General features: G+C 40.2%; 1 protein-coding gene across 2 annotated transcripts; it reads right to left on the reverse strand.

The window, feature by feature from the left end:
* Positions 1 to 2: 2 nt before the first annotated feature.
* Positions 3 to 24,504, reverse strand: pkn3 (protein kinase N3). 2 transcript variants are annotated; one of them, XM_038733909.1, is made up of 22 exons: positions 24,223 to 24,503; positions 20,911 to 21,187; positions 19,371 to 19,540; positions 18,451 to 18,574; positions 17,370 to 17,521; positions 16,020 to 16,239; positions 15,677 to 15,841; positions 13,806 to 13,915; positions 12,009 to 12,152; positions 11,530 to 11,605; positions 11,169 to 11,331; positions 10,274 to 10,364; positions 9,969 to 10,030; positions 9,542 to 9,611; positions 9,179 to 9,270; positions 7,675 to 7,851; positions 7,509 to 7,571; positions 5,685 to 5,761; positions 4,059 to 4,201; positions 2,979 to 3,086; positions 2,706 to 2,786; positions 3 to 1,002 (listed from the first exon to the last, which is right to left on the reverse strand). In XM_038733909.1, the coding sequence occupies exons 1-22, from the start codon at positions 24,241 to 24,243 to the stop codon at positions 802 to 804; spliced, it is 2,787 nt and encodes a 928-aa protein (XP_038589837.1). In that variant the 5' UTR covers positions 24,244 to 24,503; the 3' UTR covers positions 3 to 801. The 2 variants fall into 2 exon arrangements, with proteins under 2 accessions (XP_038589837.1, XP_038589838.1); XM_038733910.1 differs by lacking the exon at positions 12,009 to 12,152 and having other exon boundaries at positions 24,223 to 24,504.
* Between the last annotated feature and the right edge of the window lie 750 nt (positions 24,505 to 25,254).

Below are 25,254 nucleotides of genomic sequence, written 5' to 3' on the forward strand. Positions count from 1 at the left end.
TCCTGAGTCCAGCAGATATAAATTTATTCATTAATATTTTCCTTCATGTAGTTTACACTTTACATATTGGCTGGTTTGTTGTATATAAGCATAATCTTCATGACCCTATTATTTAAAAAATCCAAATCCGGTTGTATTGACAGATATCTATGAAAGAACTTTACTAAACGATTTGGCTATTTTCAGTATATTACATCCCCAAAAACATAAAAGGATAACAACAGATGGACATATAATAGCTATACTAAATAGTAAAGGTACATTCAATACGTTGGCCTTAAACGAGTCAATTCCCTTCATTAAGATCACAACAATAAACAATTAAGTACTTTGGATTTAGAGGCAGTGCTGATGTTTGGAACATCAGTGGCACAATGTTCATTTGTAAAAAAAAAAAAAAAAACATTAAGTCACTGCACTGGTGACATACTGTGTCTCTACAGAGTATAAATAGTCAATGTCCAGCCTTTTGGTCTTAGTGCTTGATAACTGAAACAGTCAGCATAAAAACATTTCTAAATCTATTTGGCAGAGATGACAAATGTTAACAAGTAAATGCTGTATCATGAAATCAGACCCAGTGAGTGTCAAAATGCGTCAGTGAAGTGCAACAGGCTGCAGCCAGGCTGATTTTGCTGGAGAACTGTAAAGGACTTTGTAGCGTGTCACAGTAAACAGGGCACAGAGGAAGTGAAAACAGGCAGGTAGTTTCTCGGCTTCTGTTGAATCAGAGGAGCTTGACGGCAAGTAAAAGTAGGTATAAACAGGAGCTGCCTTTCACAGTGATGTGGCAGCACAGGGTCAACTCATGAAAGAGAAGTCAAAGTCAGCAAAGATTTCTTGCTGCTCGGCGGTGAGGATGCAGGTTGTTCGTGGGAGGGTGAGGACTGGCTTGAGGCGAGTGAACTCCTCGTCGAAGTTACTGACGTCCTTCGGCGCCTTGATGACTGGCAGGAAGGGAGGCTTCAGCTTTTTGGCCAGGAGAGCGTCCCAGTCCATTTCCTGTTAACAAACAACGGGTTAATGAAGAGCAAGAACCACCGGGAGGTTGCACAAAAAAACAAGGATTCAATATGCAGTCAGTGCTGTGGGGTGTGCTACTTTGTTGCTCAAGCTGGTGTCCAATAAAAAATATATTTTGTAATAATGTATGATCATCGTCTTTTTCTGTGAATGACTGTGACAAAGGATTTCAATGACTTATTTCTAAGATATGATACACAGAACGAATCTTCTCTACGAATGGTAGTGGAATAAGACTATTTAATGCCATTTCAGGCAATAGGAAAATTGACAGTCAGCAGGTACAGTCAATCTTTAGCAAAGCATGTAACAAGAAATCCCTAGGCCTGGATGACTTGCCTGCCTTCTTGCTAAAAACATGCACATCTGAACGGACTGAGGCTTGGTACCCTTTATTCCAGCTGTCACTAGATAGTCATCCTGTTCCAGCTCTCTGGAAGAAACCCATAATCATCCCATTACCTTAAATCTCATGTCCAATAAGGTAAATAAGGATTTCAGACCCATTATGAAGTGTTTTGAGAGGGTAATGGTGAACTTACTTAAACAAGAACTAACTTCTTGTCTCGACCCCTTCCAGTTTGCATACAGGAAGGGGCATACTACTGTGGACGCAGTCATTACAGTGTCTCATTTAATTAGGAAGCACTTAGAAGTATCTGAGGCTTACGCATGTGCTTTTGATACGGTCTGTCTTCACTTGCTTGTTCAGAGGCTTACTGACATGAAAGTTAATCCTGTAATTATTACATGGTTTTAATCTCTTTTAACAAACAGGTCACAACAAGTGAAGGTAAATGCTACACTCTCAAAGGTGAAATACTGTAGTAGAGGGGTACCTCAAGGAGCTGTCAGCTCTCCTATCTTGTTCCCACTATACACACACACACACACACACACACACACACACACACACACAGACACAGTCGTTTGGGTGTAGTCACAGAATCTGATAGTTCACAGATTTTGGGGTTACACTGGTCCGGCCAGACCAACTGCCCCGCAACGTCAGTTCTCTCGGCTTCATATCCACTCCAAATATAGGCTTATTAGGTCCTATGAAATAAATAAATAAACGAAAACTAAAGACTTTCATTTGAGTTAGTTTTAGTTACAATACAGTTCTAGTTGGTTATTGTTTTTTTGTAAAGCCTGGTTTTATTTTTATTTCAGTTAACGACAGTGTTTTTTCACATCTAGTTTTTGTTATTTAATTCGTCTTTGTTAACGATAATAACCTTGGTCTCAAGCCTGTCTGTCAGAACATAGAAACCTCTGTTTTAAATCAGTCCAGCTGTCTATACAGGCTGCGTTTCACTCGCGCTTCACACATGGATCTCTTAAAACACTTATCACCTCAGCGATTTCAGCTCTTTTACTTAAACTTCATTCAACCCAGATACTGAAATGAATGTGTAAACATTCATTTCAGTATCTTTCAGTGCTTACCTTTGAATTTACATTTGAACTTCTTACAGTGTTTTGACCACCACTTAAAACCTTAACTTTCTGTTTTAGTATTTACTTGTTACAGCAGCAGTTCTGACAAGTGCTGGTTGTGGAGTTGCATGCAGCAGTCAGTTAGTGCAGCTCTTTGTAAACCTTCTCTTAAAGATGGACACAGCTGCCTCGTGCAGCTGAACTAACTAACTTTTAACTAACTCTTGTCAGCAATATTGTACCTGAAAGAATTTGTGTCTCTTGATCGGCAAGGCGTCTTCCTCTCCTCCTCCAAGTCTTATCTCAGGATTTTTCTGCAGCAGCTAAAACACAGTGAGAGCAATGGAGTCAGTACAACTGGACACACAATCCTCACACCATAGAGCACTGTACTATAATCAAATGCTGACTGAAACCAATTGACTTGATACATGATAGGGCAGGGATATCGTCATCTAAAAAGATCACGAGAAACCCCCCGTGGAGAATTCATGTCCTTTTGATACGAGGCCAACCTTTTGAATGAGGGACACAGCCTCAGGAGAAATGAAGCGAGGGTAGCGCACGTCATCGTTGACGATGCTGTCAAACACCTCTTCCTCATCATCACCTGGGAAAGGAGACTGAAAGAGAACACAGAGCAGCACAAATTTAACACTCCTCTGTTCCTTCTATGGTTATATTACAGTCCAGGTAGATCACCTGGGTCTGCATTTGGCCTGAACACTGGATAAACATTTGATAGGTATCTGCCAAACTTTGTTGTTCACCCTGCATGTTAAAGGATAGGTTCACATATTTTCAAGTCTGTCTCAAAACAATAGTCACACACTGAAACAGCCGTTTCACTGTAACTGTTCCTTCTGTCCATACTGATCTCAAAGAAATCCCTTCCTACTGCAATTCCATCGTGAGAGATGGCGGACAAAATCCACAGTTCAGAATTCCTGATTTCTGAATCAACAGAAATCTTTTAATCAAGCTGGTTGTGGGCCGTCTCATGCAAGCCTACCCTAAAGTGGCTATAATCAATTTTTATGATAAGGATCTGCAGCTCCCTCAGCTTCAGCTCATTGTTTATATGTCCAGCTGCAACTTTGTAACTAGTTTTGGTTCACTCTCGCAGCAGCTGTATTTAGAAAAAAAGCTGTAAAAAGCCACAGTACACGACCTGCTCAGCAGCAATCAGCAGACAAAGTAGAGAGAGACACACATAGAAACTAGCTCGTGGAGCATTTAGCAGCTAAAGAGCCACATACTTCTCTCAGGAGCTGATGGAGACTTCATCAGGTGACACAAACACCACTCCACATGAATGATCATGCTGCTCTGTAACTTCTGGATGTGGAAGCAACCGTTTGCTAACACGTTCAACATATCAATATAAAAGGTGTCATATGTCAGTTGCCAACAGTTAATTCAGCTTTAAGGCATTTTCCAGTCCAGTGTATATTGTGCTCTGCTGCATAATGTATATTTGGTATTCATCTAAATACCACCGATTGAACCTGGGCCCTTTGAGCCCCTGCTCCCCTGAGCGGGTACTCGTTTTGCCCTTGCCATGTTTAGTACCTACCAGCCAGGCTTATACTGACCTCCCCCACCAGCATCTCATAGATGAGGACCCCCAGCCCCCACCAGTCCACACTGCGGGTGTAGTTGTTGTCTGTCAGCACCTCTGGGGCCAGAAACTCTGGTGTGCCACAGAATGTTGAGGTGCGATCCCCGTGGCCCATACCTGCACACAGTACAGCCTTACTTAGATATCAATATAGACACATTTAACAGGGATTATTACAGTTTTTCTCAATTGCTAAAACACTAAACCCCATCTTTGAACCCAGTGCTCAGTGGCCTAAACCCGTTTGTCGAACCAGTTTACACAACCAAACCAGTTCAGGTAGTTAAGACGCTGTTTGCAAATCTCATCTCTCACTCTTTTTGCAAAACCCTAAACACATTCTCACTCACTAAAAACACATTTTGCACTGTGATGCGCTTGTGTTACAAAATGGTAAATGCATGTGGCAAAAGTTAAACACAAGTACAACCCAGCTGTCAAAGCTGATCAAACCAAAATGTGGTCAAGTCCCTGGCGTGGAGGCAATGTCACCCTTTGCTATACGTAAGGGGCAGTTTCTCTACCCTCATTCAACCTCGGGGCCATATAACACTTCTTACTTTTCTGGGTGGTTGTTGGAATTTTGTGTTTGAGTGTGAGCAGCAGGATCATCAGCCGGCAGTACATCCTGTCTATGGGACAATGTCACCTTTCACTGTGGCTAAGCAAGAGGTTCACCATAAACCAGCAACCAGTGATTTATAAATGATTACCTTCAACCTACAACCCTTACTTCAATCCAAAAGAATTTTTCTCTGCCTGATGGTGGAAGGTCTATGGCCGAAACTCATTTACTAGGGAAAACCTCTTACGGGCAATGGAATTGGCCTGTGGTGAGATAGATGTGGAGATAGATGTGGAGTGTTGTTACAGTCAGGCTGCGTCCAGCACATCTGAGGGTTGTCCTCCTTTTCTGGGCAAGGGACAAGGTTGCATGTGATGTGGACAAAGTCCTCTGGCCGGACCCAGCACAAAGAAATGATGCTGAGGTAGAATGAATCCCTCACTGACTTTGATTTTGGGTCTGCACAACATTTTTGAGTGTAAAGGTCTTTTCATTTAGAGTTTTCTTTGTTCTTTGGGCTGAATATACAGATATTCAATACTGTATTACTTGCAGTGCTTACAGTATACTACATATTTACAGTACTACGTTGTGATTACTATTCTTTTTTATATTGGAAAATGCAAAAAAAAAAAATTCTGTAACTACATGCCTGGACGCTGTGTTCTCAGTATTTTGACGTAGAGTTTAAAGAATGCTCTGTAGTGTTTTTCATATTGACTGGCTGTGTTTATGTTTTGAGGCGATTGTTTGATTTTGCCAGAAGATTGTGAATGTAGTTTTAAGACTGGGTTGAAGTGCTATGAAGGTTTAAAGAAATGTGTCTTAGCAATTGTGAAAAACTGTAAACAATCTGTCAATCAGAGCTGCTAACAGAAAAATACTTTTGCTCTCTTTTTGCACATACTAACTTCAACATTAAAATATGATAGAAACTACTGCAATATTATAATATACCATCACAAGAAAAGGTGTTCACATTCTCTCAAACTTTTACTGGACCTTGGAAAATTACACATAATCCCCATTTCTTACCTTCTTTGCACAAGCCAAAGTCTGCTATCCTGACATAACCATCAGCATCCATGAGCAGATTATCCAGCTTCAGATCCCTGGCAGACAGACAAACAAAAATATATCCATAAGAGGCATCTGACAGGGTCCAAGCACAATGCACAGTTTAGAGAAGAGAACCTGAAGAGTAGGCAAGGACTTGATCACCCTGGGACTGGAACCCATGATCTTTGTATCCTCAGGTAAGGTGACTTCCACTGTGAGCCAATGAGGACGTGCTTTCTTGTACCTTCTTACATTTTAAGGGAACAAAGGCTTTATTCAGACCGCAGGCAAATCAGATTTCTTTCTCTAATCAGACTGTCTGCACTGTTTTGCAAGTGATCAGTGCAGATTTATGTGTCCAGACATCACCAACCTATCCGCATGGGTTGCTGTGGTAACGGCATATAAGCATCAGTAACTACGGCCTTGTTCAGACTGGTTCTAATCTGTTTTTTGGCATATCCAAAATGTCGCCAGATTCATTTTAGAAAGTCTGGACAGCAAAAAAAACCGCTCAAATCAAATTTCAAAGCGTCTTTTGGGTCATTAGCCTTTAACTCCTCTTGCACAAAACTGAAATAGGCTACTATGAAACAGTTTATTTATTTCAAACAGAATATTACTTGTATAAAAATTATCCAATAATATCAAATACATGGCATTTATTTGATCTAGCTCCGACAGACGGCTTATGCTCTTTTATTTTGAAGGCAGCAACCTCACGAAAACAATAACAGTGTGCAGGATGAGAGAAGTGTGACAGAAGTTAGCAGACAGAGAGTGATGGACTTCACATGAAAGGATTCACAACTTGGATTCATTTTTATGAAAAGCTGTTTTGATTCTTTTGATCGGTGGACCCTTACAGACTGAAGCGCTCTTTAAGTCCGAATGTGTCCGTTCCTTGATTATTTATATTCCTTCAAAGGTAATGGGTAAATCTATAAGAATTAGACTTTAGGTCTTGTTGTTTCCGTTAAATGAACTGAATGATTGAATTGTGGAGAATCTAACTGATCTAACAATGTGTAGCATGTCCATACTGACATATTGATCATAAGTTTAAACATTAATATTTGAATTAACGATCTAAGCAACTTAGAAGCAGCTAAAGCGGGCAACCCCGCAGGGTTTAAGAGGTTTTATACATCCAAAGAACTTCTATAAAAACCAGACCAGGCGTTTAAATTGGAACCTGCGTTTATTTGTCAAAATGTGTTCCCACACCAGGCCAGTAAACGACGTAAGCGGCTATTTGGGACTCGGCTATTAATTGTTTTACGGTGTACGCTTATAAACCACTTCCCTTTTGGCCAATCATAACCATTCTATACAGTGAAGTGACTGTAGAACATAAACATGGAGCCAATTATGAGATATACATTCTTTGCATTTGTGGCGCCCCTTGTGGCAGAATATCCCAGGACTGCTCAGCAATGTAGAACGCATGCAACAAGTTTGTGCAGCAATTTTGATTTAGGAGTCTTTATGTAAAATTATACTTAAAAGACACAGGTTGAAAAATGTAATTGAAAATATAATTTTAATTGTGAAACTTATGATGCAGATTGCCAATGGGTGGATGTTATTTTTTGAGTAGTGGGTGAGATTTCCAATCTGCCAAGTTTAGGAATTGTATGTGTTACATTTTCTGAGCTCCAGAGACTTTCAGGGCACGAGAAGAAGAATACTATACAGATACAATAGCTTTGCTGCTGGAACCATAATTATACTACATGCTCCTGACAAAGTAAAAGTATCAAGTTATACTGTTCAGAAAGCAGCTTGAGAAGGACTCACCTGTATACTATTTTGTTTTGATGGAGAAACTCCAGGCCGAGCAACACACACGACGAATAAAACCTTTAAAGAGAGAGAAAGAGAGAAAGTAAAGGAAATCATCCCAACATCCTGTATTTTTGCTGCAGGTCAGTGGGCTCTGGTTTACAGAGAGGGGAGCGCTAACCTGGCCTGTTTCTCAGTGAAGATGCTGGTGTGAATGTGTGTCATGAGGTCTCCTCCAGGGGAGTAGGCCATCACAAAGCACACGTGGTCTGCAGTCTGGAAGCAGCTGTACAGGTTCACTAGGAAAGGATGTTGTGAGGCGTTGATCACTTCAAAGATCCTCTTTTCACATATGAGGCTGAACACAAACACACGAGACAAGTGGAGATCGTCACATATAAACACTCAGCTAATCATTATTTTATAGCCTTCACTATTTAAATATTGTTTTATAGTAGAATACTGATGTCTCTGTATGACCTGCATGACAGACTGGCTATTTCTATATAGTTATTCTAAATGCTCGTCACCGGGTCCGATTGTTGGGTTTCTGTAAATAGAATCATAGAGTACGATCTAGACCTGCTCTTTTATGAAAAGCGCTCTGAGATAACTGGTGTTGTGATTTGGCGCCATATAAATAAAATTGACTTGAAATCCTCCTTACAGGTCATTGCTTGCCTTTGCATTGCCGCTCATTCTTAATGCAGCTTTGTCCAGGACAATGTGATGGATTTACTATGTCAAGTCTCTGTAACTTTATTCTCATACTTTAGCGACAGGAACAGAAAGAATTGCTGCCTGGAACACAGGAAATCAACCTAAAAACCTCTAAAGTAATATTCAGCATAGGAGCAGGAAAAAAGTCCAAAGGTTCTCCACAGGCCTGTCCCACAAAGTGAGGCTACTGTGTTATCCACCTATATCTGGGCTTATCTCAGGACTTCCTGTATTTATGAAGCTGGCTCACATTTAATCAGGGCAAATCACTATGGTAACAGATGCTACACAGCTAACCTGCCCTAGAACAGGGGATTGGATCAAACCCTGTCAACAGCCAAAGCACTGACCAATCAGATCAGTAGGAAAATGACAGGATCATAGCATGGACAAAAGTAGGCTTTCAAGTTTATACTGACGTGACAAGTACTAAAGAGATGTTACAGGTCAGCTGGATCACTCCACTGCTCCAGGCTTTCCATTTGTCTGCTCTGGTTTTAAATCAAAGCTTCTAACAAACAGAGGGAAATTTTACCACACTCAATACATCCCCACACTTTGTGGTTAAAATTAGAAATAAAAAGTACATTAACTGTTGTCTTAGAAAGAAAATCCACACACTATTAATTGGCTCCCAGGAAATTATAAATGCTCTCTGCTTTGGGAGCAGAACCAGTTTACAATACTTTTTATAGTGAGAATGGTTTGTTCATCATGAAACAGAAAATCTACTAACATACTTACTCCATACTACTGCGAATGTTGAAAATACCAAATACATTTAAAAAGACCTACATTTCCCAAATTCCTTACTATAACTGATCTCATTTCATAAGTACTCCATTCATGGTTCTGATTATGTAACTTGTGTTCACTCTCTCTGGGACAGGAACATGGCAGAGTAGTGGAACGAAGCACTGACACCACAATAATGTTTCAAATGAATGCACTGAGGGATTTCTTACCTGTCCACTTCATCACGAGTCACAATGTCTCCTTTCTTCAGGGCTTTGATGGCGTACAGTTTGCCTGACTTCTTATACTCTGCTAGTAGCACCTTGGATCAGTTACAGGATACAGGAGAAAATTTTCATGCAAATATCCTTCAGATGTAATTTTCAGTTCAGAGCTGACAGGAAATGTGGGAAAGGAGAGATGAGAGAGACCTGAGAGGTCCCTGGCCGGACTTGGAGTGGACGTTCAGCATCCTAAACCTCCAGGTCAGCAAGGCATCCCTCATTTCCCCCTTCATTTCTCACTAACTGAGTACTCAGGTGCTTTTTGTACAGGTATAGTGCAGAGGAGAACATGTTAGAGTAGATGTGTACCTTTCCAAAGTGACCTCTTCCCAGAACTGAAATGCAGTTGAAGTCTTCCATCTGAAGTCCTCTGGCCCTGCTGAATGAGAGTACAAAAGTGCACAATAATTTTGCAACTGAAAACTGTCTGCTCTGCACTCATAACATACATGAAAGATTTGTCCATCCTGAGAGGAAAACCTGCACAGTGGAGACATTACACAATGGCAGAACACGATCTACAGTATGTGCAAGGTTTCCAGTGTCACGTGCTGTACTTTGATTGAAACTTTACCAAAGTTAGGGGTTAAATGTATATTTTAATGCAGCTTTAGGTTATTATACAGAAAATATATTCAAGTATTTCAAATTGATAGCATGAGTCGCCCACTCTGAACAAAACAATACTTCCAAACTAAAACATAAAATTCCAACATTTCCACTCTGTATGACTTACTTTGGGGGTGGATGAACTGAGGGTTGTCGCTTGGGCTTTGGGCTCGTGTTCTCACCAGGGGACTGGTTTTTCAGCACGGTAAACAGACAATGGAAATAAACTGACACATCAACTGAATCACTCAAACAGGAAGAAGAAGATTAAAAACAAACAACAACAACAAAAAATCAACCTTATTTGAGCAACAGAAAGCAGTGCTCTAGATTATGACCTAGGTTTTAATTTGTGTTACTGGTATTAATCTTTGTGTAGCTATCATCACTGTCAAAGCATGTGTCACTGAAATGACCACATCACTTGCTTACCAGTGGGGAGTCTTTCACGTTCTTTCTTGAGCGGTGAGGAGACCAGCCGGGTTGATCTTCGGTAAAGTTTGGACTCACCACAGCAGGTTCTCTGAAAAATCAAGAGGAAGGAAAAAATAAATAAACACTAAAAGCCCTTTTAGATGTTTCTATTTTTAGGTGTTCTTTCTGCAGCTGGCACCTCCTAAACCATGCTGTGAATTCTCCTCTGTGTGCTCTTACACTGAAAAGATTATTTCCTCTTTGATTTTTTTCGTTTTACTGTTTTCACATTACAGTCTAAAAAGTATTTCATGTTCTTTCTTTGTAACTTATTTATCATTTATATTTTCTTTTAGAGATACGGTGATATTTGTTTTCTTAATGATTTCTGCATTGATCAATTCTTGAAAATCCTTCTGCTCTTTCCTTTAGAAATATTTAAGATGTACAGTAATATTTGCTTATTAGGGACTATTTTCAGTGGCGGATGAATCCACATGTGGTGCTCTAGTGAGTATTTGGGGCAGCAGGACGGTGTATGTGGGACTGAGTCAGAATAAACTACAGTGTGTGTTCATGTAGATGAAGGAACATTTGACCCGGTGCAGCAGTGAGGCTCCCTGATGTTTTAATAGTTTTCCTTTAATAATGCTCATTTTATAACCTCATATGCTATCATTATAGAACCACTAAGTCTTACTTCTAACTGTGAATGCAGGTCAGTGATAATGTAACCTCCACTGAAGTCACATTCTCTCTAGTCTCAGATATCATAAGTGGGTAGAAAAATAGCCTCAAGTCACTGTGGAAAGCTAAGCAGAGAAGTTAATAGCTCACTTTTGTAACAGCTCTTTCATAGATTTGACAAAGAGATGTTTCTGGGTCAGTGTCTACAGACACCACAGAGCCTTACCGTGCCGGAGAGGGGCTGGATGATGTGGGGCCAGTGTTGGTGCCTGCTAAGGGGGGGCTCATGGGTTCTAAGGAGCTGCAGGGAGGAGGTAAGATGCTCATCATCAAACGGCCCCAAGTGGCAAAGTTCATGTTCATCTGGGCAGCACGCAGGAAGTCCTTCCCTGTGAAGAGAAATGGGGACAAACTATATAATGAGAGCCTTTAACATGCAAATAGTGAGGAAAGAAAAACTACTAAAGAGTACAATCAGTAAAATGTAGGTCCAAAAACTTCATCTAAATCAATACTGTAACCTTAAAAACAAATAAATATCATTTAAGAAAATACTGATGCAATGCAATCTGAATAAATGTTGCTACCTTTTTCTTTAGGGAAAATCCTCCTCTGCCGCTGGAGCTTGGCGCGCCGTTCAATGACAGGATTTATAAATGTCACCTGGAAATGAACAGAGGAGCTGATTATGATTTCTGTATAGGGCTGATTCAGCACTGTAATGGTGGTTGGGTCAAGAAATATTTACTGCTTGGGATTATTGTCACATCACAATTTTTTATAAGACTATTTAGACATTCATTCAAAGGCTGCTTGCTCCGAAAATAGAAAACAAATGTTAAAAAAACATTATAAAGGACACTTATCAGAACTTTATTATGGTTTGACAATATTATCAGATGATTAAATCACCTCTGGAATGACATATGCAGGTACAATATGTCAATAGCAATCTATGCTAAGCTTGTTTGCTCAGTGGTCATTTGTGTGTAGCTTGATTATAAAAGACACACAGTCGCCACAGGAGTAAATAAACTGTCCACAGGGTAGATATGACAGTGTGAACCTCCAAGAAGAGGATGCCCTGGGGCTCCAGCTGGAGACACATGCCACGCCGGCGGTTATCCAGGAAGTCCTCCAGTCGCAGGAACTTCACCCCACATAACTCTCGCCAGTCTCTCCAGGACACAGCTATTTCCAGCTCCCTGGACTAGATCAACACACACAAGTGTTCATATGTATGTATTCAATGTATAATCTTATTTAAAATGACTGGGTTTGTTAGTTAAAAGTTAGTTTGTTAAAAGTCTGTAATCTCCAAATTTAAGTTTACATAACCCTAATATCACTGACATCATTATTTCCTCAGACTTGATAAAGCTCCTCCAGAGCCACAGAAGACACACACATATACAAATGTTTAACGGGCTATGTAACACTCCCCATGACCAGTAAACTGACCTGTATGTATAAAATCAGTGACATCTGCTCTAACATGTCAAGGCTCACTGTTAGAGAGAATGACAGCTGGGATGTTCAGTGCAATATCACAACCCAAGTCTTAAGAAGTGATGTTGGGCATGTGGGTAAAAGCAGATTAGGGCAAATGTCAGAGGATTAGCAGTGGGATTGCATGAGTAGAGCAGGAGGTTGACATAGTACATGGCCATTCTGACTCTGTCTCAGGGCTCTGTGGTATTTTTCTTGGACTGTTAACAGATCACCATTTTTGCAATAAGCTTTGCTAGAGGGTTAGCATCACTGGTTAGTTTAACACCAAACTACACTGGTATAGTGGTAACTGCTATCATGAAGGTCACTGCAACTATTATACTGTCAAATTCGTGTTTAGTTTCCCACATCAGCGTATTAAAATATTGAAAGTCAACGGGCTGTTTCATGGTTTCAAAACACATCAGTGAGTAGGCTATAATGCAGGATAAGCAATTTTAATCAGTAATTAAAATTTTGAGTGACTGTGACTATTTCCTTCCAGACTGAGCCTGGTTATAATGCAGTTCATTTTACTGTAGTTCAATAAGGTTTAGGAATAACATCCCAATCCCCTGAAAGGAGCTGCACTGTTTATGATCACTTCATTACAACATGCTAGTCAGCTTCGATCAGTGACACAGAAATACCTGCCTATTTTTTGATATGGGTCCAGAAGTGGTGATCCTAGAGCAAACATGTGATTCTATCTTATTGAAAACATGACACAAGCATGATACAAACTATAGCCTGACCAATACTGGATTTTTGAGGCTGAAAATCAGATAACAGTATATTGACAAATAGCTTGAGACAAATTTTAAACTAGCTACAGCTCTAAGGCTTATATGAACAGCAATGGAAACAAGGGACCACCTAGTAGCAGTTAAATTGAAAGGGAGCTGAGAGTAAGCCAAACTGTTGAAAAGCTCAATCATACTGTGCTCTGCTGTAAGGAGTTCAAATCAAATGTAGAGAAGGTGTGAACATATAGTTCGGGAATAAAACCCGTTGATCTAGATGAACTAAACTACTTTTTTGTTGCAAACATAATAATCATAATATTTCTTCCAACAGTTTAAAGTCAGCATTGAACAAACAGGCTGGTGAAATGAAGTTTCAGCTTTACAATATAAACTGATGGGGTGGCTGGCAGTTTAAAGAACTGTCACAGATGAGTTTAATGAGTAGTAATTCTGAAAGCAACAGAGAGGGATGATGATAAAAAGGCCAAACTTTTGTTTACTCAAATCACAAATCACAGTCAATGGACAATGGCATCCTAAAACGAGGTTAGTGGAGTAACAGTTTGAAAAATGCAGTTCTGGCTGAGCTGTAATTTGAGTTGCTTGTGTAAGTTAAAGCCACTGACCCGTTCCAGTTCGATGCTGAAGCTCTGGCCCCAGGCCTCTTTGCCCTGCTGTCTCCAGTTTGTGCGCCCCACTATCCTGTTGTCCACCTTCAGCGTAACGCTTACCTCCGCTGAGTCACAAACACAAAGATACAAACTGATACAGGCACTAACTAATAAAGACCCATAAAGGTTGGAACAGGCCGTGTTGATATTTCACACAGAGTAAATGCATTGTTAGATGCCATAAACATAGAGTGGAGAAGTACGAACACAGACACCACAAGCAAGAAATATCATTCTTTTCAGGCTGTCAAATGTCTTAAATGTTTAAGGTTGCAATTTTCACTGGCGATGGGTCAGGGTGACATACCCTCACTTTTCAAAATCCTGTTTGATCCCCACATTTTTATTGTTTCAATTTATTTCCTCATAAAAAGGTACAATGTGTAAGGCTGCACGCTTTTGGACACCAATTCATACTCAAACAAATAAGCGACAGCATATCACCAAAGTGACTGCTAACTGTAGCTGCCGTTAGCTAGTTAGCTCAGTTAGCCGTGCAGCTAGTGGGCTTATTAGCTGACTCTGCCCAAACTGGGAGCGTGTTGATGAGTTGATGAGTTAACAAGGGAGTTCATCCAGTGAAAGAGAGAAACTTGAATTCAGAAAGCGTACGGTTGTTTTTTTTCTGTTTTATAAGGAAAACAGAGTTTATTTTGTTTATTTATTAGACTAAAAAAGCAAAGATAGGTTGTGTAATTTAGTGAACTTGCTGCTCACACACATCTCCCAGCTGAAACTATGGGGCAGGCCTGAAATATGCTATTGGACTATCACCTCTTGAGGTACAAAGTGGTATAAGAACACAGGACAGGCTGGGGCTAGCTTGTTAGCATACTAACTTCAGCAGATAACTTAAATGATTACTGTGAGCTCATAACAATATGAAGTACAGCAATGTATTGTTGTCACCGTGACAAAAAAAAAGATATTTTAAAAGAAACTTTTCTTGTAATAAGATCATTTCAATTTGTCTTTTCTCATTATTTCACAAAATCACATTGTGTTTTTGTGTATTATGACTGTGGGTTGCTTTTGTTGTGTTTGTGCACCTATGCGCAATTACTTGATGTGTTTTTGGTATCTGGAATTATCAATGACTGGGCTGAAACTTGGCATTGTTCAGTGCTGTGTTGGCTTACCGGATCGCAGATGTTACAAGAAAGGACATTTCCTACCCTACCACCTGTCAGTATCAGCAACACGCGTAAGGCCAGATTCAGTTACTGACAGTAGAGGTCATGATGCGCTTAAAAGAAAAACCTGCCTAGCCTTCCTGACCATGAGGCGATTACTTTATGATTAACATCATAGAGTACGGTCTAGACCTGCTCTTTTATGAAAAGCACTGTGAGATAACTGTTATGAAATTGAATTGAGGCTATATGCCTATGTTTCAATGTACGTATAAATAATGAATAAATTTACTTATTATAACATACAACATTCACGATGTTACAACGTTGTTCTAACGAGATACACTGCTGTTGTGTAATAATAATAAAGTTTGGTGATACAGCATGATAAAGTGGGACAAAAACTGAATAATTTGGTATCTAGTAAGACAGAGAAAATATGTCATAATAACATAAGAAATGTATTGTTATAACAATGCAACGGATCTTGTAAAAACCAAAAAAGTTTCTTGTTGTAACAAGAAAGTGGGCAGACTTTTTTTATGGTTAGATGACAAATGAAGAGCAATCTCAGTCTCAGTTCTCCATCAATCTAAATAAATGTAGATTTCAGTGTTAGCACGTTAACACATACGTTTGGGCCACAAGAAGTAAAAATAAACCAAAAAAGTGTTAGTTGGAGTGTTGACTTACAGGACAGCTCATCAGCCTTGGTTGTTTTGCCATTGGCACTGCGTCCTCTAACCTTCAGAGACTTTGCTTCTGAGAGGGTCACATGGGGGGCCAAGAAACTGGTCACACGGCCAGGAACAGACTCCAACAGGTCTTGGCAGCCCATCAAACATACCTCTAACCGACCTGAAGAAAAGCATTTTAGTTATCAATTCAGTCTTTAGAAAACTCTATCTGAAGTTTAATGGAAAACAATTTCCTTAAGGAAGAAAATGCTAATCTAGAAATCACAAAATGATAAGGTCAGATGAAATATTTAACAAAGAAACTAAATCAATCTACTTTGGAATATGTTAATAGCAACCTGTTAGACTGGCTGGTTTGAAGAAGGAGGAAGAAGAGGAAGAGGATGGAGTGTCGGACTGCTTCTTTGGTGTGCCGTAGGAAGGTGAGGTTCCCAACACTAGTTTCTCCTTAATGGCAGCATGTTGGGGATGGTCCTGAGGCAGCTCATTCAAGCGTCTCTCCAGGGAGAGACGTAACAAGTCCACCTTCTGAGATGACTCTTGCATTCGTGCTTGGGCCTAAGAAACACACAACACTCCTGAAGTGTACAGCCTGGCTTCTTTCTTCTTTTTATTAAGATTTCATTTTGGGATTAGACAGTGATACAGAAAGGAAACATGGAGGGCTCATATCCTCTGGTCTGGGGTTATAAGGACAGAAGTAAAACTAGTTGGGATTAGATGGAGGACTACTTTTACAGTAACAAATGGATATCTTCATCCTCACTATGTGAAGTGTATGAGTATGCTCAATTAAGACACATTTCCCCCCCACACACACACAGACAGAGAATTCAGACGGAGGTACTGTCTTAGGTGTGTTGTTGATTCACTCCCCTCTAACTTCATAGAGGTACTTCTCAGTTATATCCAAGTCAGTAAGATTCAAATTTTTACAATTCAAAGCACAGAGCTTAATTCCCACTCCCTCAAGTCGTGGACCTAAGCTCTTCTGATCTGAAGTGGGAACGTTGATTCATGCTGTGTACTGCCCTGCAGTCAAGTCAAGTGTTTCATTCAATATCATTAATTATGAATATAATCCTCTCATCATTTCCAGTAGCTGAAATGTTGAAATGCTAAAATGCAAAAACAAATAAAAATAAATTCTGGCCTTTTGGCTGCTAGAAAAGTGATTTTGTTGAATAGCAAGATTTTTAAGTTGTTTTTCAGTCGATAACTGGTTACTTGAAAATCTTCTAACACTCAACTCGCTCATCATCAACCGCATGATGGAGTGTTTTGGGATCAAGTCAGGAAACACCTTTTGACAATGCATATTCGCAATTCAATTACATACTGTAGACCACCACAGTGGCACCCTCGTCCCACTATCTGTCTCTCACAGGTCAGGTAGACCCCATGATACAGATTAGATACAGATTATTAGAGGGGACCTTCAGTAATTTTCAATCTTTCAACCTTTTGTTTAACCAGAAACAGTCACTATATTGCTTTCTTTGGTGTTTTAAACAGTTAAAAACACCAACTAAACAAGAGGAAAATAATCTGTTTTTGTCACAGGTGGACATGGAGCATGGTCATTTATTGTCAGCAAAAACAAACTGGCCAGGGCTACAGCTCAAGACTGGTCTATAGTTTTTATGACTAATTTTAGTATGAGTGGGGACTACCTAGCTGGTACCCACCTCTGCAAGTGTGCGGCGGTCCTGGAACTTACGCCCACTCAGCTGCCTCACCACATTTTTGGCGCCTTCCGCTACGGCCGATTCAATATTCATGTGGTGCATGAGTTCAGCCACCCGTAGCTCCAGAGGACTAATCATCTCCACAGGGTGACCTGATGGGAGTTGGAGCCAGACTTAGGCAACATCATACAGTGAGCAGCACCAACCTTTTAAGACCGTTGCACATGGACTTCATGATCGTCATGTCTAATGTCCCATTGTGAGGTGTAATTAGTTTTGTCTATTTCACGCTGTAGGTGAGGACCACAACAACGCAAGAATCCATTGTGTCAAATGCAATGGTTAATTTATTCAAAACCCTGTTCATACCAGAGCTGGCCAATGATTCAGTCATCGGTTTTACACAGCTCTGTTGTCCAAATGATGGAATCCAAACAAATTGTAGCTGAAAACCGACAAAATGAATTATTGCAGCTTTTGAGGTTGTAAGAATTCATTTGTGACCTTGAAATGAGTTGTTTGATTAAAAAACTAAAAAAATCTTACCTTTAATCCCCCATTGGCTTTTCCAGGTCTTTCAATCGCATCTGACGGTCTTCATCTGCGGATGACGTTTGCTCAGTGACATTAAGAGAGTTCTGTTTTTATCACGAATGATACGTTTCCACTTTCATGGAATCTGAGCAAACACCATCCACTGATAAATACCATGTAATGCATTTGAAAGGTGTGGAAAAGGCTAGTGAACAGACGTTGAGTTTATTATTTTTTTGGTCAATTTGCAGTTTTTGTTGAAAATGTGTGAAAATGTGTGTTAGGAGGTTTGTTTGATGTAATGTAAAAATGATTGCACTGATTATCAATTAGATTATTTGGTGCACTTTAGAAACATTTTCCATAGTTTCAGCATTTATCTTGTTACAAAGGTTAACACATATTGATGGTAACTCTATCAGTATGACACTGACCCACTTCTCTTGCTTGCTGTAAGTTTGCCTTCAATGTAAAACTAATGAGCCAGTTATATATTTTATACTGTGGCCAAGACAAGAGCTGTGCATGGTTGTGCAGTAGGATTTACCATGCGAGCCATCTCGCTCCTCGTCTCTGACTTGATTGACTTTGATAATCTGCATGCGCAGCAGCTCAATCTTAGTGCGGCTGTCCTGTAACATTTGCTGGGCTGTAGACAGCATCTTCCTGTCCTGGAAAATAAAATAGACAACTAAAGACCACCACATTGCTGAATTGATAATGAAAATGATTAATAAGTCTAAATATTACGACTTGTAATATAAAATATTAAAAGAGAAGAGAATGTAAACTTGTGTGTGCTGTTTATGCTACTGCTTTTGTTCTAATACTAGAAAGAGTTTAAGAAAAGTAAGAAAGGCATATGTAGGCAAACTACCACAACTAGTACAAAATATACAAATACAACCACATGATCCTGCCAAAGGTAAGGTAAACAATGATGAAGTGAATTTACAGTATCTTACAGTATACAGGGCAGATAAGCCCAAAGAGAGAAGCTGTTAAAATGTGCTGCCTTTGCATGAGGTAATATTTAACAGCAACAGAACAGGATGTGCAGGACTGTGCATATCATTCATGTCATTGTTGGCGTTACGTCCTGTGAACGATGTTGCCTCTTTTGTGATTTCTATAGATTACTTTATGACCTTTAAAGAATTGAAACAACATTATAAACAAACTAAGAGGATGAAAAGATATATGATAAGAAATAGCAAGCAGTTCAGGATGTAATTAAAACAGTCAAAGGTAGTGGAGTTCATAGTACCATGCTCTACACACATACCATACACATACCATTATTATTATTAGTATTCTCTCTGCAGTGGCATTTCCTTGCCCCCACCCCCCTCTGGCCTTTTTATGGTGAGTTCCAATTATACTGGGAAGTTGGAATTTCAGAGTTCCCAGTCGGAAGTTTCAGCTTAAGTCTGTGTGCGTGCTGTGATGTGTCACATTGTACTGTACCTTGACTGAGCTGTTGGTGTAAGTCTGGATCATGTTCTCAGCACCCTGTTTGACTTTGGTCTCCATGGTAAGCTGTTTCTTCAGGGTCCTGATTCGACTGGCTAGTGGTGATGTGACCTCTTCCCACTGACACGACTCTGCTGACTGGTTGTCTACTTCCTCCAAGCAACCTGCATACAAAATAATTACATGGTGGGATATTTTGTGGTTGCACCATCTTTCAGTTATTGTACCTAAAGGATTCCATCACACACGTACATGTGCATCTCAAAAGTGGAAAAGTTCATTTATTTCCGTAATTTTATTTAAAAGTGAAACTCATTTTCATTACATATAAAGTAAAATATTTCAGGACTTTTTTGTATAAATCTTGATAATTACAGCTTACAGCTCATGGAAATCAAAAGTCCTCTCTTATTAGAATAAAGAATGTAAAATACAGAAATGTCAGCCTTCTGAAAAGTTCTGACCAAGGTTAATTTATGCACATAAAACTTGGTCGGGCTCCTTTTGCACACATTACTGCATCACTGCGGTGTGGCATGGAGGCGATCAGCCTGTAGCACTATATATATATAATGTAGTTTTTACCTCTGCCAAGGAGGTTATGTGTCTGTTCTGTTTGTCTGTCTGTCAACAGAGACACAAATTAACTTCACTTTCTCTAACATTGTGAGATATGAATGTAAATGAGCCCAGCTGTACATCATCTAATTTTAAGTGAAGTGCAGCTAAATAAGACCTGTTGCTGGACTGTTCTATCAAGTTCCACATGTCTGAGAAGCAATGCAGAGCAAGAGAAAGTGTTTTCTGCATCTGAATTTTAAATAATGGTTTAAAAGCAGACACTCTGGAACTATTCATCCTGCAAGAGGAAGGCTGGATGTGAGGAAATATTAATAAAACAGCCTGATGTCATCAGCTCGACAAAAAGATTAGTGACTGAATGAGTTATGAAAAATCAATGTGGGAGATATTTGTAAAACTTTAAACTCATTGGCCTAGATTATTTCTGTAAACTGATATAAACAGGGTACTATAACAGCCTACTGCTTGTTTTGGGACATTAACAAATCAATGATCAATCCATTTTCCAGCAGGAGGCAACTGAGGGGAAACAGAACAGTAAAGCACTGCTGTAAATTGACTTCACAATGCTTCTTTTAATTTGCTGGAATCTCTTTTTAGTGACCCTTCAGTTCACTGTTTACTGGACACTGAGGTGTTTCTGTGTCCAGTAAACAGTTCTGAAGACTATACACCTGCTTTTGTCATTACTCACACCCATTTGTTTACCAAATACCAATTCCTGCTGCACTCGGATCTGAAAGTCACCAAATCATTAATCCTCTGGAGACAACGAATATACAGTATATAACAAATTTGAATCCCAGTCTGTTTTACAATCACTGTCACGATAACCAGCTCTGAATTGGACAAAAAGTGTTGGACAAAAGGACAGACTTATGACTTATTTATATGATCTGTCAAAGTAGTGGATTATAAATTGCCATTTTAGCAAATTATCAGTTTTAGTTACCTGCGGAGCTGTCCTTCTCTGTGGCCATAGACCTGGCATTGAGCTCCTGCAGTTCCCAGTGCAACCTCTCCAGCTTGCGGCTAGAGGCCTTGAGTTGGCCCTCCACATCGGCTGCACTCTTGCGATTGGTGACAGCCCGCCGCATTCTCTCAGCGGCCTCCTTGATCTTCAACTCCCGCTGGATCTCCTGCCTGAGCAGAGTACGAGCATCCTCCAAACGCTGCTGAAACACTGGGTCGAGAATATCCCCCTCATCCAGACCCTGCAGGTTACCGCTCTGAGGGACACACCATGCCTGCTTCAGTCTCTGATCACTGTGGTTGTTATTTCTTTCTCTTTATGCATCATGTTATATACACATATTATATCAACATAATATAATTGCCCAGCTGTTTATACAAAAACATGCTAATATCACTGAACTGAAACCACCACCTACACTAGAAAGGACCGTCATCATTTATATTTCCACCCATGTGAAGAGAACAATTATATCTAAGACAAAAGACTATGATTTTAAATGTTAAATAGAAAAGAAGCACAGGTTGTGACCACTGATGATGCAACTGAAAAAGAAAGGAGAAGAAATAATTGAATAAATGGAAACGCCAACTGATCAACAATAAATGGCACAATGCCTCCTCCTTGTGGATAAAGATCTGTTTAGCTTTCTGCCACAGCAGCAACAGTATCAGCCTTCTCTCAGTGTCAGGAAAGCAGCCGCTGTGTCAAGAGTGGGGCTGAAACTAATTATTATTTTCATTATCAATAAAACTGTCAATTGATCTGTTTAATTAATAAATGAAAGATGATGTAGAAGAAATTAAAAATGGGTGACTTACAATGTTTATTGTTATGCACCAATGTACCAAGGCAAAATCCTTGTATGTGCTAAACTACTTTGCAATAAAGCCACACCTCAGGCCAATGGTGACTTTCCATCTAAATCACTGATCGGTTTTACTGAAGTTTGGTATATTCTTGGTATATGTAATCTGTATATTCTGTCTTGGTCTAGGGTTTGTGTATCATAAGATTAACTGCAGCCAGGGTTGTGGTGAACTAATCTGAAAAGAGCGCAGGGTTAAGAGACCTTTTTCTTAAAACAATTTAGGACAAAGGAGTCTTAAGTGGGAGGAAGATTAACATCGTCAGGGCTAAGCATATTTTTGCTCTATAATTATGCCTTTTCCTTATATGATATGTAGATAGTACTACATGCACCTGAACACAACATCACTGTAACCTCTCTAATCATATCTACCCCTCCCACTCCACACAGCATCTTGTCACAGGGGGCCTGTGGGCCTCTCCTCTCTACTTGATAGATGACATTCACACCATGTTCACTGGAGTTGACGTTCACTCCACCTGTTCTACCACCTCTTCATCTCCTATTCTAGCTGCCTTATCACCCGTCTCTCCCAGTGAGGTACTAACCTTGGTCACCTCCCACCACCAAACACCTGCGCTCTTCACCTGATCCCCTCTCACGGTCACAGAGGAACTCCACACTGCTAGAGCAGCCTCCCTCTCCTCTGCTCTGCTGTCACCCTGCTGGACCTTTCAGCAGCGTTCGACACCGTGAACCACCAGATCCTCCACCCTCCAAGAACTGGAAGTCACAGGGTTACAGGGTAACCTGGAGGGAACCTGTGTTTGAACTTGCAGCCTCACTACTGGGGTCCCTCAGGGTTCTGTTCTGAGTCCCCTGCTCATTTCTCTTTAGACCAATCACTTGGCTCTGATATTAACTCAAATGCATCAAGATGATATGTCCGTTCCTCACCCAGGAGGCGGAGCAGGTTCTGGTCCAGGCCCTTATCATCTTACTCATACCTCCTGGTAGTGTACCTGCATGTGCCATCCGACCTCTGAAGCTCACCCAGAATGCAAAAGCTCCACTAGCCTTCGGCTACCGGTGGTACTTGCCTGCTGTGCCGCAAATGACTCAGGCCCATCCTACATCCAGGACATGGTCAAACCAAACACCCAGCCCGTCCACTATGCTGCCAATCAGCTTGCTCCTCCCTCTCTACGAGTGGGGCTTAACTACCACTCAACAACATCACAAGTGTTTCCTGGCTCCACAATAGTGGAACGAGCTCCCCATCGACATCAGGACAGCACAAACTCTACACCTCCCATTGCAGACTGAAAACTCAGCAAGTTACATGAAAAGATGCTCTATAGGAACAATAACCAAATGAAAGGCAAGACCATGATTTAGCCTGAAGGCATTAACCACACTTGTATCACTCTTTCCCCAACACTGGATACAAAGCAAAGATACCTAAACAAACTATTAACCTACATTAAATACTAGATCATTACTCCTTTGCTACTAGTAAGAAGAAGAAGGCTCTTTATTAATTCCTCTAGGGGAAAGTCAATTTCAATTTGTTCACACTTTTGTATATAAATAATTATACACATATGTCTGAAATACATACACAAACAGCAAGTGGTTTTGCTCTGGGCCCAAAGACAACTGTCGAGGAAGGCTGCCCTTTGTGTTGTGTATCACCAGTATCTATTAATTTCTATGGCTATTATAATACTGTATTCCCCAAAGGACACACCTAAGGCCAATCAAAACAAGTGCACCCTTTTCCTAGGAAGTGGTTTCAAGTCTGGATCCTATTACAAGAAAATGAACCTAGTACTTTAACATCATAGTGATCAATTGCTGGCAACTAGCTCTAGAATCATTAATTTTAGGGCTATAATAATTCTTGTATTTTTGTAATAATACAAAATTACCGAATGACTTTTGATTGATGCTTTTAATAAGATGTCAAATTATAGGCTAATACTCTCTCATCAGCAATTCACCTCAGTTCACCAAGACAGAGGGATTAGGACGGTTGCCAAGACAAAACAGATTGTTGTAAGTGTAACGTTGAGCTAACCTTTACTGGAATAAACCCTTCCAGGCAGCGCTGGACACTGGCTGTCTGCTCATATAAGAAACTCACTAAGTTACGTTGACTCTGGAAGAAGGTTACAACAATGTCGAGGAGGTAGTGCTGCTTACCATCATTTATTATTGGAACAGAGTCGTTTAAGTTACTTAGTGAGTTGCAGTTGAACATTAAAGGTATTTGACAACCAGAGGAACAATGCGGGAGCAAACGAGATAAACAGGAAAATCCTGTGCGCCTGTCTGGCAAAGTAGCAACTGGCGTTATTTAACTAAACTAAACGTCGGGTAGGCTAATATTAATTGGCGTGACGTTGGCACCTAAATGTCCATAATAGTTGAACTTCATTTGACGAATTAACTCAGACAACAAGTGGCAATAAATGTACCTGTAGTGTTAAACCTGACATGGTGGCTGTCAGTTTTGTGTGCTGGACATTCACACAGCGTCAACGTCCGCTCCAGCTCCCAACGGTCTTCTTCGGGTCAGAAAGTAGGTGAAACAGCTCCAGGAGGAACAGCACGGCTAGCGAAGGTAAGTTACACTGACGGCGGCATGGGAAATTCAACGTCTGCTAAAGCTGTTCAGATGCGCTCCATAGTGGCGCAATTGTGTTCATCATGGAAACAAATCGGAGTAAAAGTTTGAATTGAGTTAAACTACAGATTGACGCAAACTGACGTCAGCGGACGGTGGCTGGATTGGTTGGCAGTCGGTAATGACAGACACGTTGCAGGAACCAGTCACGTTCGATTATTCAATGCACCTGCCGAGGTCGTCATGGCGCATTCACGTGGACTATGGCCTTCTCCCATACCTGATTGATACCTTCACAATTAATAAAATGCTAACCATACCCCTACATTTGTGACAAATATTGGTTAAATAAAGCAGGGATAAAGGTAAACTACACAACAACACCTTTTAAACATCGCGGCAAAGCCTCTACTTTTTTCCTTGTAATACGCAGTGGTGGAAAATAATTAGGTACAGTTGCTATTGGACATCAGTACTTTTGAGGTTCTTAATACTTCTTCATACTACAGTTCAGAGGGAAAACATTTTTACTCCACTACATTTATTTGATAACTTCAATGACTTGATACCTGAAATGACTACATACTTATACATACAGGTTCAGATTAATAATACACAAGATTAACAACAAATAAACTATGATGTTAATGTTACATCATGTGTTGTTCCTCTGCGGAAAAGTGCATTTAGTCAGAGTGCCTTTTCAGTCACAGCAGTACAGGAGTGGAACTCTGTCCCTCAGAAGATCAGAGAACTCACCACATACACTAACATAAACATCTAAAAAAAACCTGATTCATAATGCATCAGACATGTCAACATTAATAAGAATATGTATTTTTCCTCAACCCAACCGTGCTGCCACTTGTGTCTCTGCTGTGTC

The sequence above is a fragment of the Micropterus salmoides genome, unplaced genomic scaffold (assembly GCF_014851395.1).
Source record: "Micropterus salmoides isolate LMB-PRFRI ecotype aquatic unplaced genomic scaffold, ASM1485139v1 Ms_hic_scaffold_20, whole genome shotgun sequence".
NCBI lineage: Eukaryota > Metazoa > Chordata > Actinopteri > Centrarchiformes > Centrarchidae > Micropterus > Micropterus salmoides.